The sequence below is a fragment of the Physeter macrocephalus genome, chromosome 14 (assembly GCF_002837175.3).
Source record: "Physeter macrocephalus isolate SW-GA chromosome 14, ASM283717v5, whole genome shotgun sequence".
Lineage (NCBI taxonomy): Eukaryota > Metazoa > Chordata > Mammalia > Artiodactyla > Physeteridae > Physeter > Physeter macrocephalus.
The window spans coordinates 98646357-98661786 of NC_041227.1; the positions used below are offsets into that span (position 1 = coordinate 98646357).

General features: G+C 52.0%; 1 protein-coding gene across 1 annotated transcript; it reads left to right on the forward strand.

Moving 5' to 3' along the window:
* The first annotated feature begins 349 nt into the window (after positions 1 to 349).
* LOC102987946 (elongation factor 1-delta-like) lies at positions 350 to 1306 on the forward strand. Its single transcript, XM_024127894.2, is given in 2 exon segments — positions 350 to 1092; positions 1094 to 1306. Coding segments are annotated over 2 exon segments (849 nt in total). The 5' UTR covers positions 350 to 411; the 3' UTR covers positions 1262 to 1306.
* The last annotated feature ends 14124 nt before the right edge of the window (positions 1307 to 15430 follow it).

A 15430-nucleotide genomic window follows, 5' to 3' on the forward strand; every position in this document is an offset into this window, starting at 1 on the left:
GTAAGCAACAGCTCAGAGAGGAAGTGCTTCTGTTTCTCTACTTTGTCAGTTCTTCTGAATCTCTGAATGAGGGTGGCATTAGATTGAATCCGTATCACGGACACATATGCTGACATTCATGCTCAAGAAATTCCAGACCCTGGATCCATCATCATCCAGGGCTCCCTGGTGCCCCCACCCCACCCCCACAGGCTGAGTCTCCTTGGGTCTGCAAGTGGGTCTCTTTCATCCCTCCCTTCATAAGGGTGTCTAGAATGTCAGCTCACCCATCAGTCTCAGGGAAGGTGGTAAAGAGGACATCGATTCTGAATTAGAATGTCTTGGATTCAAATCTTGGCTCAGGCTCTTTCCTCTGCCGTCGCGCACGCCGAGCCCTCCTCGTTGATTGCTGTGTCCTTGGCTGGTGTGAAGATGGCCACAAACTTTCTAGTGCACGAGAAGATCTGGTTTGACAAGTTCAAATATTATGATGTAGAGAGGAAATTCTACGAGCAGATGAACGGGTCCGTGGCTGGCTCCTCACGCCAGGAGAACGGCGCCAGCGCGATCCTCCGTGACATCACGAGAGCCAGAGAAAACATCCAGAAGTCCCTGGCTGGAAGCTCAGGCCCTGGGGCCTCCAGTGGGCCCGGTGGAGACCACAGTGAGCTTGTCATCCGGATCGCCAGCCTGGAAGTGGAGAACCAGAGCCTGCGAGGGGTGGTGCAGGATCTGCAGCAGGCTGTCGCCAAGCTGGAGGCCTGGCTGAGTGCGCTAGAGAAAAGCTCGCCCGCCCACCCGGCCACAGCTCCGCAGACCCAGCACGTGTCTCCTGTGCTCCAAGTGGAGCCCCCCACCAGGAAGGCGTTCACCGTCACAGAGGACGATGAGGACGATGATATTGACCTGTTCAGCAGCGACGAGGAGGAGGACAAGGAGGCTGCCCGGCTGCGGGAGGAGAGGCTGCGGCAGTACGCTGAGAAGAAGGTCAAGAAGCCTGCCCTGGTGGCCAAGTCCTCCATTCTCCTGGACGTCAAGCCTTGGGATGACGAGACGGACATGGCCCAGCTGGAGGTCTGCATACGCTCCATCCAGCTGGACGGGCTGACCTGGGGTTGGGGGGGCCTCCAAGCTGGTGCCCGTGGGCTACGGCACCCACAAACTGCAGATCTATTGTGTGGTGGAGGACGACAAGGTGGGCACCGACCTGCTGGAAGAGGACATCACCAAGTTCGAGGAGCATGTGCAGAGCGTTGACACTGCTGCTTTCAACAAGATCTGAGCCCTGGCATTGGCCTGAGCGTGTGAAGCCTTGCAGCCAATAAAGACTGAGATTCCAAAAAAAACAAGAAAACAAACAAACCTTGGCTCAGCCACCTAGAATGAGTCACTTATCTTCTCAAGACCTTAGTTTCCCCATCTGTACGTGAGGTCTGTGTAAGGATAAATGAACTAGCATATGCTTTAACAGAGTGGTACATCGTTGGACTTTGGTATCAGATGCTTGGATTCATATCTCAGCTTGGCTACTTGCAGGCTGTGTGGCCTTGGGCAAGTCATTTGACCTCTGTGAGCTTCAGTCTCCTCGTCTGTTACACCAGGTTAGAAACAGTATCTATCACTTAGGGTTGTTATGGGTGAGACAGGGATGTTACATTAAAAAGTGCTAAAAGGAGTGCCTGACACGCATGGCACACGCATCAAATGTTTGCTGTAGTGGTGAAGGGACAGCCTGGGAGTCCCGGGTAACAGGAGCCCTGGAGGCCACAGACACACCCGCACGGCAGGAGGTAGTAACACTGATACTGGGTTTCCTCTGGGGTAAGGTGGGGCAGGGAACTCTGGACAGGGAAAAGTCAGGGTGGAAATCAGACAGGTGGGAAGGGCAGAGGGATCAGGCAGGGCTGGCTCCAGATGTCAGGGCCGGGACTTGACAGAGCTGCTGGACCCAAACATGTGGGCCTTCATCCCTGGCAACTCTGAGACCAAGATGCCCAGCAGCCCTGACTTTGAAATGTGCTCCATTCAACTGTGAATGAATAATTTACAGTCTTTGATCTTATATTGCTGAGGACAAGGCGAGAGAGAAGACCATGAGGGCATTGGGAACCAAAAGATGGGAAAGGAGGAGAGGAAATAACCCCTTGTGGCCTATCTGGACTGTCAAGTCTCCTCAGAGACAATTCCCATAGTCTGGATGCTGGCAGGCCAGCTGATTCTTCCTCACTGGGCAACCAGACAGCAAGAGCAACATGAACAGGTTTGGGCCAGTGCATCAGTAAGCTTAGCAGGAAAGAGAAAGGAAAAGTGAATAACCCCGTGAGCAGTGAAGGTGTGATGCTTTAGCAGCGCGGCCAAATGACTTCCATTTCCCCTGCTTAGATTCCATCTATCTCTATGACTTCCATTTCCCCTGCTTAGATTCCATCTATCCCTCCAGTTGGCAAACCACTCTTCCTTCATCAGAAAACACTGAGAGAGCCCTTTCTTCACCAGCCTGTGGGTGTGAATGGCACTAGCAACGCCCAAATATCGCTAGCTCCAAGCTCCTAGCAATATCAGATTGGAATATCTGCCAACTCAGGGATTCAATCCTTTGCAAACTCTCTCCTGGCATCTGGGAGCCCCAGGAAGTAGCTCACCCATGAATAGATCTGCGTTTTCTCTCTCTTGATTGCTCCGCAAATTTGCTATGACAAAACCCTCCACTAAATGAGGTGGGGTTTTTTTCTTTTTTAATCTTATTATGACTTTAACCAAGTATTTTGGATCACCTACTTTGAAGCAGGCACTGTGTTAAGTACTCAGCATTCTCCTGCAGGGTGGGAAGAACTTTCCCTCAATCAGGGTTAGGTTCAAATGCAGCAGTGTTGCTTGGTTCCCAAAGGGTTAGGGACTAAATGAAATGACCCTTTCAGTCAACACACACACAGTTTTTTCCCTCTGGGGACACTCAGGCTACCAATGTCACTGGGTTCCAAGAGTTTTTTCTTTTTTTAAACATGTACTTTTTTTTCCCTTTGACCACACTCCGTGGCTTGTGGGATCTTAATTCCCAGAACAGGGATTGAACCTGGGCCCTTGGCAGTGAAAGCAAGGAGTCCTAACCACCGGACCACCAGGGAATTCCCCCAAGGGGTTTGGTGACCAGCCACACGCCTGTTCTCAGAACCCCTACCCCTCCAGCCCTCAGGCATGCTACAGCTGCCAGACCTCAAGACCAGACCTCTTCAGCCCTTTGTGATGAATTCTCTCTCAGGGACCCTTCTGTCCCCCAGCATCCTGGCTTCTACTGCCCCTTCCACTGGTCCAACAGACACAACTCTGAATATATAACCCCAATTGTGGACAGAGTTAAAGATCTGGGTCCCCCCACCCAACAAAGTCTTATTCTTCCATGCATCAATGGATGCAAACAGATGCTTGCGGTAAGAAGGGTCATTATCACACATGCCAGCTAGATGAGAGCCTCGGCCAGCCTGGAGGCTGCTGTCTCCCTCCCCAGTCCTGGCTGGAAGCCCCCAAGGCCTCTCCCAGCACAGCCCCTCGTGAGAAAGGGAGGAGCTTCGAGCCACTGAAGCCATAGGTGAACGAAAGTTCCACTTCTCTGACATCACCTCTCCCCGCAGGGCTGGGCCTGCTCCTTTCTGAGCCTGACCATGTGGGAGCCCGGTGGGGAGGTGCCTGGGATGCAGGTGTCCCCAGCACGGCCACCTTAATCTGGCCCTTCTGGCTGGAACCCAAGGCGAGCAGGAAATGTGTTGGGAGAGCTCTGAAGGGGTGGGAGCGGGTTACAGTGAGCCACAGAGCAGTCCCCTACACACACACCCCAGACTTGACAACCTATCCAGGCCTTGGCGTGACCTAGAGGTTCCAACTTTCACCTAGACCCTGGTTTCTGTGGCCTTCTGCCTCCTTCTTGAGACCAAGTCCCATTCTAGACCCCTGTTTTGATATCTGCAACCAAATCCTTGGGCTTGAGACTTTGCCTCAATAGCTAACTAACTGAATAACAAAAGCAGTAATAATGACTAATATTTATTAAGCACTATTTATTAACAGAGTCAAACACAGTTACTTATAATTCATTTAATCTTCACACAACCTTGTGAGGTAAGTACTATTATTAACCCCATTTTATGGATTTATAAGCAGAGGCATGATGAGATCATCCCCAAAGGCTGATGGATGGCCTCAACTAGTAACCCACCCACCTGCTAACAGACCTCACCAAGGCCGACCCCTCACCTGACACTTCTCTGAGACATCATCTAGGCCAGTGTGTGTCAAAGCTGAAGACTGGATCTGCCAGGCCTGTGCTAGATTTCTCCTCTAGATCTCATTTCATCATCAGAATGACTACGGATGGTGAGCAATACTGCCTCATTTTGGAGATACCAATACTGAGGCTTGGAGGCTTAAAGGACATGCTTTACCCCCCAGCTGGTAAGTGGCAAAACTAGGAAGTGTATGGCAGCCCTTCCTCATGCTTCTTGCCATCCAGCACCCCCACTACACAGACATCCAGCATCTGCAGTTGGCAGGCAGGCACCCCACCCCTTCCACAGCTGTGGTCCTGGGAAGACAAGAGGCAAGCAGGGCCCAGGCAAACGCTGCAGGCATAAGGCTCTGGGGAAATTCTCTGGATGGTGGCACCCCTCTCCTCTTCCCTCCCCAGGGAATCTTGGTGAGGACAGACATGTGGAGATGGAGGCCTCTTGTAAAACTGATTAAGAAGTCCTCCAAGCTCGAAGAGCAGGTCCTTTACTCCCGTCAACACTGGGCTCCTGGGCCCCTCCGCCACATGGGCTGAGTGTGTCTCTTCAGCATCGTGCACCCTCATCCCAGGGCTGCTGCCCCCACCAGAAGTGAGGGGCCGGGTACACCCCCTTAACCCTCACCCTCTGACCCAGCACAGGAGAGCGAGAGCACAGGCTGGTCATGCTTTCCTCCTCTACTCTCACCCTCCCCACCTCCCGAGCTCCCTGACCCTGTGGCCAGTCTTGTCAAACCGAGCCTCCCACTGCCTCTTTGAAGAGAAGGGGCCTTCTCTGAACAGCCTGCCCAGCTCTGCGTCCCCCAGCCTGAAATGTGTCCCTCTGCTGGAGCTGGAGCTGTTCCGAGTGTTCGTGGAAAAGTGGAGGAGCTGCCTAAACTCTCTACCTCCAGGCCTTTGTGAACGCTATTTTGTCTTCGGGAAAACTACCACCCACCCTGCCCCCAAATCTTTCTTGTGCTTTAATGCACAGTACAAATGAGGATGGTTTCACCCATCTGTGAAGCCACCCACAATCACCCCGAGGTTTATTTTCCCCCACTCAGTGCCCTCTGCAACGCACCCCCTTTTACCATCCCCATCACCCTGTGACGTAACCATGGACCCAGGAACCTGAGCTCCTTGGCAGCAGGGCAGGGTCTTACTGGCACGCACAGTGCCAGCACCTAGTAGGAGCTCAGTAAAGGTTGGGTGGCTGAGCAGTTTGCCTTTTCCCTGGGGTGGGAGCCCTCAGGAAGTGTGGTCCTCAAGCCTCTGTAGATCTAGCACAGCAACGGGGACAAGGGCAGAATCCTCCTGGAGCCAGGCAGTGCGTGGGCACTCAGAGTATCACATTCATAGACTATGAGTAAAGACAGCATTTAACTGGGCACTTACAAGGGTGCTGGGTATTGCGCTAAGCACTTTACACCCATTATCCTATTTACTCCTCACAATAACTATGTCACATGGATACCGTTAGGCCCATTTTCAGATGGGGAAATGGAAGATCAGAGGGGTTAATTAAACTGGCCAGGGAGACACAGCTGCTCAGTGGCAGAGCCGATACTCAAATCAGGTCTGACTCTGGAGTCGCCTGCTCCCCACCCCCACTGCGCAGTGTTCCCCTTGTTGTTTGGGTTTGAGGCTCCGTGTGAGTCCATGACTAAAAGGACCAGAGGCTTGGCTGGGAGCAACAGTGCCACCCCTGCCCCCTGAGCCGGGACTCAGGCTGCCAGGGGACATCATCAAAGGTAAAACATCCTGGTCGATTGTAGAGTCCATTCTCCAGCTCTGGGAGATAAGCCTCACCTGTCAGATGAAAATCTTACCCAGGGCACCCAGCCACCTGCAAATGATAATTCAAGGAAGCCCAGGCCTCAGAGGCAGCTGAAATCCCTAACCGGGCCCCACAGGTGCACCTCGCGCTGCCTTCCCTCGGCTCCAGCCACCCAAACCCCCGTCCCAATCCTGAACCAGGAGCCTTGAACCTGCCTGCCTGTTGCACCAAACCCACAGGCATTGACGGCCCTGGGCAACCCAGAGGAAGAGGAGCCATCCTCACTGGCCCAGGACTTGAGGCCTGCGTGGCCGGGGGTCCCAGGCTGCAGGTGAGCTGGAGGGTAGTCAGGGCCACACACACACTAAAAAGAGCTTAAGAGTCACTTCTAAAAGAAGGGGATGGTGTGGGATCATGAGAAAGTCACTTCACCTTCTGAGCCTCTTTGTGCTCACCTATAAAATGGGTGGGACTCCTGGCAGGCCTGTCTCAGAGGCTGCTGTGGGGAATTCAAGCAGCACATTTGGGGGAAAGCTTTGCAAGAACCTGAGGGTCATGCAGATGTATGGGACTGTAACAGTTAATAGTGAAAATGGTACACACCCTTAGAGAGGGCTGACGTGGGGCAGGTGCTATTCTAAGTGCTTTAGGCATATTAACTCATTTTATCCTCAGAGCAACCCTCTGAAGTGGGAACGATTATCCCATTTTACAGATGAGAAAAGTGAGACCCAGAGAAGTTAAATAAGTTACCCGAGGACCCCTAGCTAGCATGTGGCTGTGCGGGCTTGTGAAGCAGGACAGTCCGGCACTAGACTCTGCTCTAACCATGAGACCACACTGTCTCTCTAGAGCTGTGGTTTGAGGGGTAGAAAAAAGGAGGTCAGGGAGTCGGCCTCTCTGAACAAGATGGCCGGAGGGAGCTGCCCCTGGGTGAGCACCTGCTATGTGTCAAGCACTTTCCTCACCTCTCCCTTAATTCAGCAGCCTGGGCGGCAGGGGATAGGGGTGGGGGCCGGCATCCTCGGCCCCATCGGCGCACCAGGAGGCTGAGGGCCAGAAAGCCAAAAGTCTCTTGGTTGGTAGGGACTTGAACAGTGTCTTCTCATTTCCCTTCCCTGTTACTTCCAGCCCATACCAGCCTTGTCTTCCTGAGCCCAAAGTCTCAGCCACCCCCGGCATTTCTGGGTGTCGGGGACTGAACACCCTGGGGGGTGGGCAGTGAGGTGACCAGAGGCTGGACACAGGCCACGCCCTGCCTGACACGCCCCACCTGACACGCCCTGCCACAGGGCCCCCATCTCTCCCCCACAGCCAGCTTGCCTGACTCCCACCTCCTCTCCCCATCGCCATATCCAAACTGCCTCTCCAGGGCACCCGTCAGGGTACTGCAGAGTGGGGTCTAGCATGGCCACAGCCTGGCCCTGGAGAGCTTTGGAATGTAGGTGAGGACCTGCCCCCTGAACCAGCCTGGCCCCCAGGATCCCCAGGTGCCCCACCCACATATCCAGCTGTACCCTGGCTACTCTCAGGCCATGATTTTCCCTCCTCTCCCCTCCACAGGAACAAGAAGAAGGAGCCCAGCTCTTCTGCCTCTTCCTCCAGGAGCCCTCACCTCGCCCTTAGAGCAGCTAGGCTCCACAGGGCTCTGCAGAGGGTGCGTGGGGTAAGGCTGCCCCCCACAGGCAGTCAGGGGAGGAGGCTGCTTTGCTCAGAAAACCTGAAATCTCTTTGTAAGCAAGGGGGTAGCGCGGGGAGGCGTCAGAATCTCTCGGTGGGATTGTCTCTGGGATCTTGAAACTCACCCCCAAACCCTGAAGCTGGGAGAAATCCATTTAAAGGATATTAGGAGCAGGTTCAGAGAGGGGATGTGGGCGGAGGGGTTCCAAGTCCAGCATATAAGCCCTGAGTCAGAGCCCGACCCCCAGCACAGGGTCAGAGGTCATGGGTCACCCCTTACCCCCATCCCTTTCACTGTCCCTACTGCTAACTCTAGGTCTTAAAAGCTCCCATCCTACATGCACCATCCCACAACACCTAATTGTCCAGAAGTGCTTCCTGGGATCTAACCAGAATCCCTCCTGCTGCAACTGAAGCCCAGGTCCAAATGCTCTGGTCCTGGTTGGTCAGGGTAGGGGAGATGAGTGAGTGGGCACAGAGTCACACCCTCAGGGCTGCCTGGAGTGGAGAAGGGCATAGCAAGTTTTGGAAGGGAGCCAGTGGTGTGGGGGGAGCCCCGGGGGAAATCTTCAGACCAAGGGCAGCAAAGCAGAAAGCAGAGCATCTCCTTAAGACAAACGTCTCCACTGCCTTCAGCTCAAAGCTCCATTTGCATAAATAAATTATCCTCACTGCTCTTTTGCCTAATTGGCAGGGAGCATCTGCCCACGCCAACAGGAACCACCGCTAAGCAGCCCATAAAAGCTGGTGTGAGCAGTGGCTAGCCTGTGCCCACCCCGCTGGCCAGGACAGGGCCTTAACGCAGCTGTTTCTTCCTGGCATGGCCTGGTCCCAATCCCAGATCTGCCACTTCCTCTGAGTCACAGTTTCTTCATCTGTTAAGGAGGAGGAATAATTCTTGTCTTATTTGGTGTTTGAAAGGATTTCAATGTTGTATCGCTTTGGAAGGTTTCAATGCAAAGCCGGGGACATGCTCAGTGCTCCACACACATTCAAGAGCAAGTTCTTCTAGGGGTGGGCCGACTGGGTTCCAAACCATCTCTGCCAAAGAATCCAATGATTCTTGGGTAAATTACTTACCCTCTCTGTGCCTCACACTCCTCATCTATAAGAGCAGGGATTAACAATACCCACCACAAGGCTGCAATTACACTTAAACAAGGCAGCATGTGTAAGAGCCCCTGGCACATAGTAGGTCTGTGCTGAGTCAGGATTATTGGTTACCAGATGCCATCAATATTTCACCCGAGCAGGGAACACTGCCTGACACTTCAGAGGGAATTCTGAAGCCAGCTGAGGGGTTTCCTGATGGTCCCTCCAATTTTGAGTTTCCCTCATCCAAACAGTCACATTCATCATGTTTCAGGGCCCTGGATTCCAGGGTCAGAACCCCTGACGCCTCATCAGGGAAGAAGCAAGATATGCCTGTGGACTGGTGATGGTTACCATTGGATCCCCCAGTGTCATGTAGACAAGTCAGCTCCCTGGCTGCATCTCAGACCCCTCACACGGTGCTGGGCTCATCCCAAGCTCCAGTTCTGAGACCCCTTGCATCAACTGTACTCTACATCTGTCTGTTTCAGCCCAGGAACCACCAGGAGGACAGGAGGGGCGAGCTTCTGTCTGGCTCTGTTCAGGGGTCTATCCTAGGAATCCCACAGAGCTGGCCTGCTCTTGGGCTAAGGGGATCCTTCTGAGCCCCGAGACCTACAGGAGTCAGGTCATGACTGGGGACCTGACCACTTCCAAGGAGAGAGCCATGGGCACCAACTCGACAGGGCCACTCACAGGTTAGGACAACGAGTCATCAGTGACAAACTTGAGAGAAGACCTCAGGCCTGCTGAGTCCTGGGCCAGGGCACTGCCCCTGCACCGGCCTTTCTCCTGAGACTAGGAATGGCTTCACTGAGCTGGAGAGCCCTGTCTCTATGGAATGTCACTCAGTGCTGGAGCGCACAGGGAGATCTGAGTTCAAATCCTGGCTCTTCTACTTTCTGGTGGGAACAAACCCACTTAAGATCTCTGAGCCTCTGTTTTTTATCTATAAAATGAGGTCATAATTGCTTACTTCCCAGGATGGCTATGAGGATTCAGGGAGATGAGTTTGGTACAGGGATGTAGCAGGTGCCTGGTACATGATGAGAATACAATACGGGGAAGCAGTTGCCACGGCCACCCCTCTGTAAACTGCCTTCTTATTGTCACACATACACATGTGCATAGACACCCCACATGCACAAATATGCCCACTCAAACATATATACACACAGCATATACTGCAAATATTAATACTGGATAAAAGGGAAGAAAAGAAAAACCTCAAGCCAACTAACAGGGACTTTGTCCCATCCCTGCACACATTTGCTTTTAATGGCACTAGATAGGGAGAGACAGGGGAGAAGAAGAGGAGGCAGGAGGACAGGACCTGAGAGGGGGCAGGGATTCACCCAGAAGCTAACAGTAAAAGGGACAGGGGAGAGGCAGTCCTCCTTGTCTCTCCCCCAGCCCCTGCTGGTCACCTAGCAACAAGCATCTCTTCAGAATCCTTCCTAAATTGCTGAGAGTCTTCTGCTCAGCAATGCCCTCCACAACTTCCCCTAACCCTTCCTCCAGGTATGAGCTGCCCTCACCTGTAAATCCACACCTCACATGTCCTCCAGGCCCACCTCCCAGGGCCAGGAGAACTGTAGGAAGGGACATCGATGGCAAGGTGCTAAGGGTGGGGCACAAATATCTGGGTGTTCCATGTGGAGGGGAGGGGCAACCAGTCTGAGATGGTCAGGATCAGGGCCCAGGAGGGGGCCCACAGCCCTACCCTGAGAAAGGAGAAAGGACAGGATCCAGAGTCACCTGATATCTCATTTCAGAAGGCACAGCCGTGAAAACCCAGAGCTATTTAATATCTGGTACCAATGTTTGGGGAAAGCCAGAGTGGAACAGGGAAATAAGTGAGAGGAAGCATTTGAGCTTGTACTGTGTCCAAAAACCCTGCAAGATTAGGACCTCAAACCTCACTTTATCACTAAAGCAGCCGAGGCCTCAAGGAGAGAGGTCCCTTGCCCTTGGCCAGAGAGCAGCAGATGTGCAGCAGCCCTGGGGTCAGAACCCACATCTGTCTGACCTCAAGGCACTGGAATTTCAGGGCTAGTGCCAGGAGTCTGTGAGATAGAACCTGATCAAAGACAGAGCTTCACAGAGTGCCCAGCATGCACAGGGCCACTGCCACATGAAAACACCTGCCTGAACCAGGACATAAGTCAGTCAGTGAGCCCTTTCCCTCCTCCCCTCTCCAGGGGCCATGGCCACCACTTCCCAGTGGCCCTGGGCTCTGGGCTGCCATGGTGGGTCATCGGCCCCCTCCAAGGGTTTCCCCAAGTCCCAGGGTCTCTAACAGGCAATGGCCATCCACTCCCCTGAGACCTCCAAGCCCTCCCAGCAGTCCTGAGCTGCCTCTAAGAGCCCAGGTCTCTTTATTACTGATCCAGCATCGTTCTGAGAGGTAGGCTCTGCACACAGCTGGCAGGATGGCTGGTGGCTTCATGGAGAGGCGGTGATAAAAACAGAAGTATTAGCTGAATGCCTGCCCCTCACCAAGGCAGCCAGCACCCTCAGGATGGGTACTGGGCATGGGGTGGGCTGGCAGCAGGGAGACTCCTGTCCAGGACCTGGGGTGTGGGGTGTGTGCCCACTCTCCCCCATCTGCAGCCCTTACAGCTCTCCCTGCATTCATCCTTCTGTCCACTGCTTTGCAGCCCCCTGAACATGCCACCCTCTCTCCCACCTTCATGCCATCCCTATCTCACCCTGTTATCCCCTTCCCCATCAGCTCCTCCTTTCTTCCTGTAATTCAGTGGCTCTCACTGTTGGCTGTGCATTAGAATCACCAGGGGAGATTCTGATTCAATAGGTCTGGATAGGGTCTGGGCATCAGCATTTTTAAAAGCTTGCCAGGGGATTCTACTGTGCCAACCTGAGGAACTGCTACTTTTTATCAGACCTCAGCTCAGAAGTCAACTCTTCTGGAAAGCTTTCCCTAACCATCCCTCCACCCCCAGCCTGGGCTGGATGCCCCTCCTCTGAGCTCCCAGGTCCCCTGATACCTCCAACTATCAACAGCCTTATCACATAACACTATAATTGACTTTATTACAAGCCTGTCTTGCAAAGACTGCAATCAACTCCAGGGCCAGGACTAGGTCTTGTTCATTGTTATATCCCCAGCACAGGGCCTGCTATGAAGAAGAGGCTTCAGAAATGTTGGATGGATGGATGGATGGATGGATGGATGGATGGATGGATGGATGGATGAACAAACACAGGCGCTAATGCTCTGCTCACCAATGTCTCTTCCCCTTCTTGTTCAGACAAGCCTCCCAGATTGCTAAACTGCCTGAAGTCCCCTTTGCTTAATCATCGCATTCCAGCTGCCCAACCGTTGCCTACACAGGGTCACATGCCTGGGGTGCCCACCACACCAACCTGGGTAAACCTCAGATCATTCTGACTGCTCCAAAAATCTCTCCTGCTCCAGGAAGCCCCCATGGTTAACCAGATGGACCCCCAACAATCCTCCTTGATTTAGAATACCCTGGTTACTTTCCCACCACTTTCCCCCACACCTGGTCTTGGAGGGTCCGTGCTGGACTGACCTCACAGGTGACAGTCAGCAACAAGTCCAGGACTAGAGTCAAGAGACCTGAGTTCGTGCCACCAACTTCCTGCGTGACCCTGGGCCATTTAACCTCTCTGGGTCTCAGGTTTCCCATCTACACGATGAAGGAAATAATAGGAAATAATAGTACTCTCCTCATAGAGTTGCTGTGAGGATTAATGAGTTAACATATCTAAGGCCTTAGAGTAGGACCAGGCACAAAGTGCTATTATCAAAGTGTTTGTTAACTATTCTTATCTACCAATTGAGAGAACATTAACCTTGAGGCCTTTCCAGCCTGATGCATTATTTTACTATATCATCTGCCCAAGCCCCCACCTGTGGACAAGACCACCAACGAGGGATGGCGAAAGGCCTGGATTTATGCCAGTTGGCCCCTGGCTGAGGTCTGGTGATGCTTCTGTAAACGCAGTGGAGGTATGCCCAGGCTGCCACCCAGTCACTACCAGACTAGAGGATGGCCCACACAATAGATCTCAGCCCCAGAGTCCAGACCCACCTCGCCAGGATCAGGGAAGAGCCTTTTTCAAAACATCATGGCCACCACAGCCCCTCGGTTGTTTTTCCTGCTCACTTTTCAGCCTCCATTTCCCACTCACTGAGGCCCAGTTAGATTCCCTCCGCACCTTCTGCCCTCCCCCCTTAAATAGACGGAGCACCAAAGCGCGAAAACATTGAAATTACCAAACGCAATTTCTCTCCAGAGATGACAAATCTGCTGCAGTTTGTTATTTCCAAACAGGAGCTGCAGCTCTTGAGCAGCTCCAAGGCAGTTTCCCTGCCCCCACTAACCAACTCCTCATAGGCACGGCGCCCCCTCTCCCTCCACCCCTGCAGAGGAGGGGCACCCTGCATAGTCACTCTAGGGATAAGGATGCTGCAGGGGGGAAGGGTCAGAGCAAGGGCAGAAGGCAGAGGAGGGAAGCAGGCGACAGGTCCCTCTAGGTTCACTCAGCCACACCTGTCCCGCCAAGGCCAGACACAACACCCAACAATGATCCCTGAGATGGGCCGGCTTGTTAAAGCTCTGCCTCCAATAAACAATGACAGCAATAACAGAGCCCACCATGCACTGAGAGCTGGACCACCCACTTCACTTACAAAATCTCATTTACTCCCCATCGCCCCATCCCCACGCCCCTGCCCCGGAGAATTGAGTGGTCTCCTTCCTTCCCATTTTACAGGCAAGGACTTTGTGGGCTGGCCCAAAGCCATGCAGTTAGTAGGATATGAGGTTGGACCTCTCACCTCCCTGATGCCAAAGGTGGCATTCTTCCCCACCACCAGCCCGTGACCTTGGACACCTCTTTCAACTTAGTTTTTCTCTTCTGCAAATTAGTTTGAACCAATGTTTCTTAAAATACTTTAAAAAATTATGTCCTTGTTTAAGCAACATCAAAATCTCATACCCTTTCTGTGATCTCTATTATGAAAAACATAGAGGGTTTTTTGGTTTGTTTGTTTTCCAAAACAAAATTCTGTTTTCCCAAGAAAAGATTCATTTTCAAAGATCATAACCCTGAATTTGCTTTTTCATGTGTTAACTCCTCCCTGCTCCCAGGAGGCTCTGATGCGCACCTGCGGGAAGACCGGGGCCTCCATGGCTCACCCACTGCACCGGGTTGGGGAGCTCTGGGCTCCGTCTCTTGGGTGCTACCATTGCTCACACCCGAAGAGAGGCAGTGGAGCCTTAGGGGTGCCCCTCTGCAGTGGGACTCCAGGCAAGTCACTTCACTCCAAAACTGTCTGTAACATGGGAAGAAACATACTAGTTCCTAGTGGTGTTGTGAGGATTAAATGAGTAAATTTAAATTCCTGTAACACACCCAGAAGAGGGCCTGGCCCTCAGCACTCAGTTAAGTGTTAACTATGTTACATTCTAGGGGTGTTTAATCAGAGTCATCACTTGCCTGCCCCCAGGAAAAATCCTGTAGCAAATGCCTGTGCCTTCACTAGGTCCTGGGAGGTCATTTTGGGGACATGTTACATTACTGCAGCCTCTCATTTGTCAGAATGACCCAGGATTATTGTGGATGCTATGATCTGTGAGAATCCAAACAAATCACAACCTCTGATTGGTTTGGGTCCAACTCAGACAAATTCAAACAAATCACAGCCTCTGATTTGTTTGGGTTTGATTTCAAATATGAAGGACCTCTGTTTTTTTTGTATTTGAGGAACTAGCCATCTGGTAAATTTTTAAAATTAGATCTTTACCTCACTCCACACACCAAAATAAATTCCAGATGGATCTCAGATTTAAACATAAACAATAAAACCATAAATGTACTAAAAAAAAAAAAAAAAAAAAGAATCTTAAAGTGGGCAAAACACCTTTACAAGTAGGACACAAAACCCAGAAACCATAAAAGAAAAGATGAATAAATTCAACTACATAAAATTGCTTATTTTACATGAAAAAAATTATAAACAGGGCTTCCCTGGTGGCGCAGTGGTTGAGAGCCCGCCTGCCGATGCAGGGGACACGGGTTCGCGCCCCGGTCCGGGAAGACCCCACATGCAGCGGAGCGGCTGGGCCCGTGAGCCATGGCTGCTGAGCCTGCGCGTCTGGAGCCTGTGCTCCGCAATGGGAGAGGCCACAACAGTGAGAGGCCCATGTACCGCAAAAAAAAAAAAAAAAAAATTATAAACAAAATTAAAAGACAAATGATAAGGTCAAAGAAAATACACTTTAAAACATATTTCAGAAAAAGGATTAATTTCTTAAAGAACTGGAAATGAATGAGAAAATACCAAAGATCTAGTTTAAAAAATGGGTAAAGAACATGATGAGACAATTCACAGAAAAGAACAAAAATAGCTCTCAGACATATGATAAGATCCTCAACTTCATTAACAAGAAAACACACAAAACCTGGAGCAGGATATCTATGGCTTTTCATCTGTCATTTTTTAAAAACTGTCAATTATACTTCAATAAAGCTGGAATTTTTTTTTTTTTTTTTTGTGGTACGCGGGCCTCTCACTGTTGTGGCCTCTCCCGTTACGGAGCACAGGCTCCGGACGCGCAGGCTCAGCGGCCATGGCTCACGGGCCCAGCCGC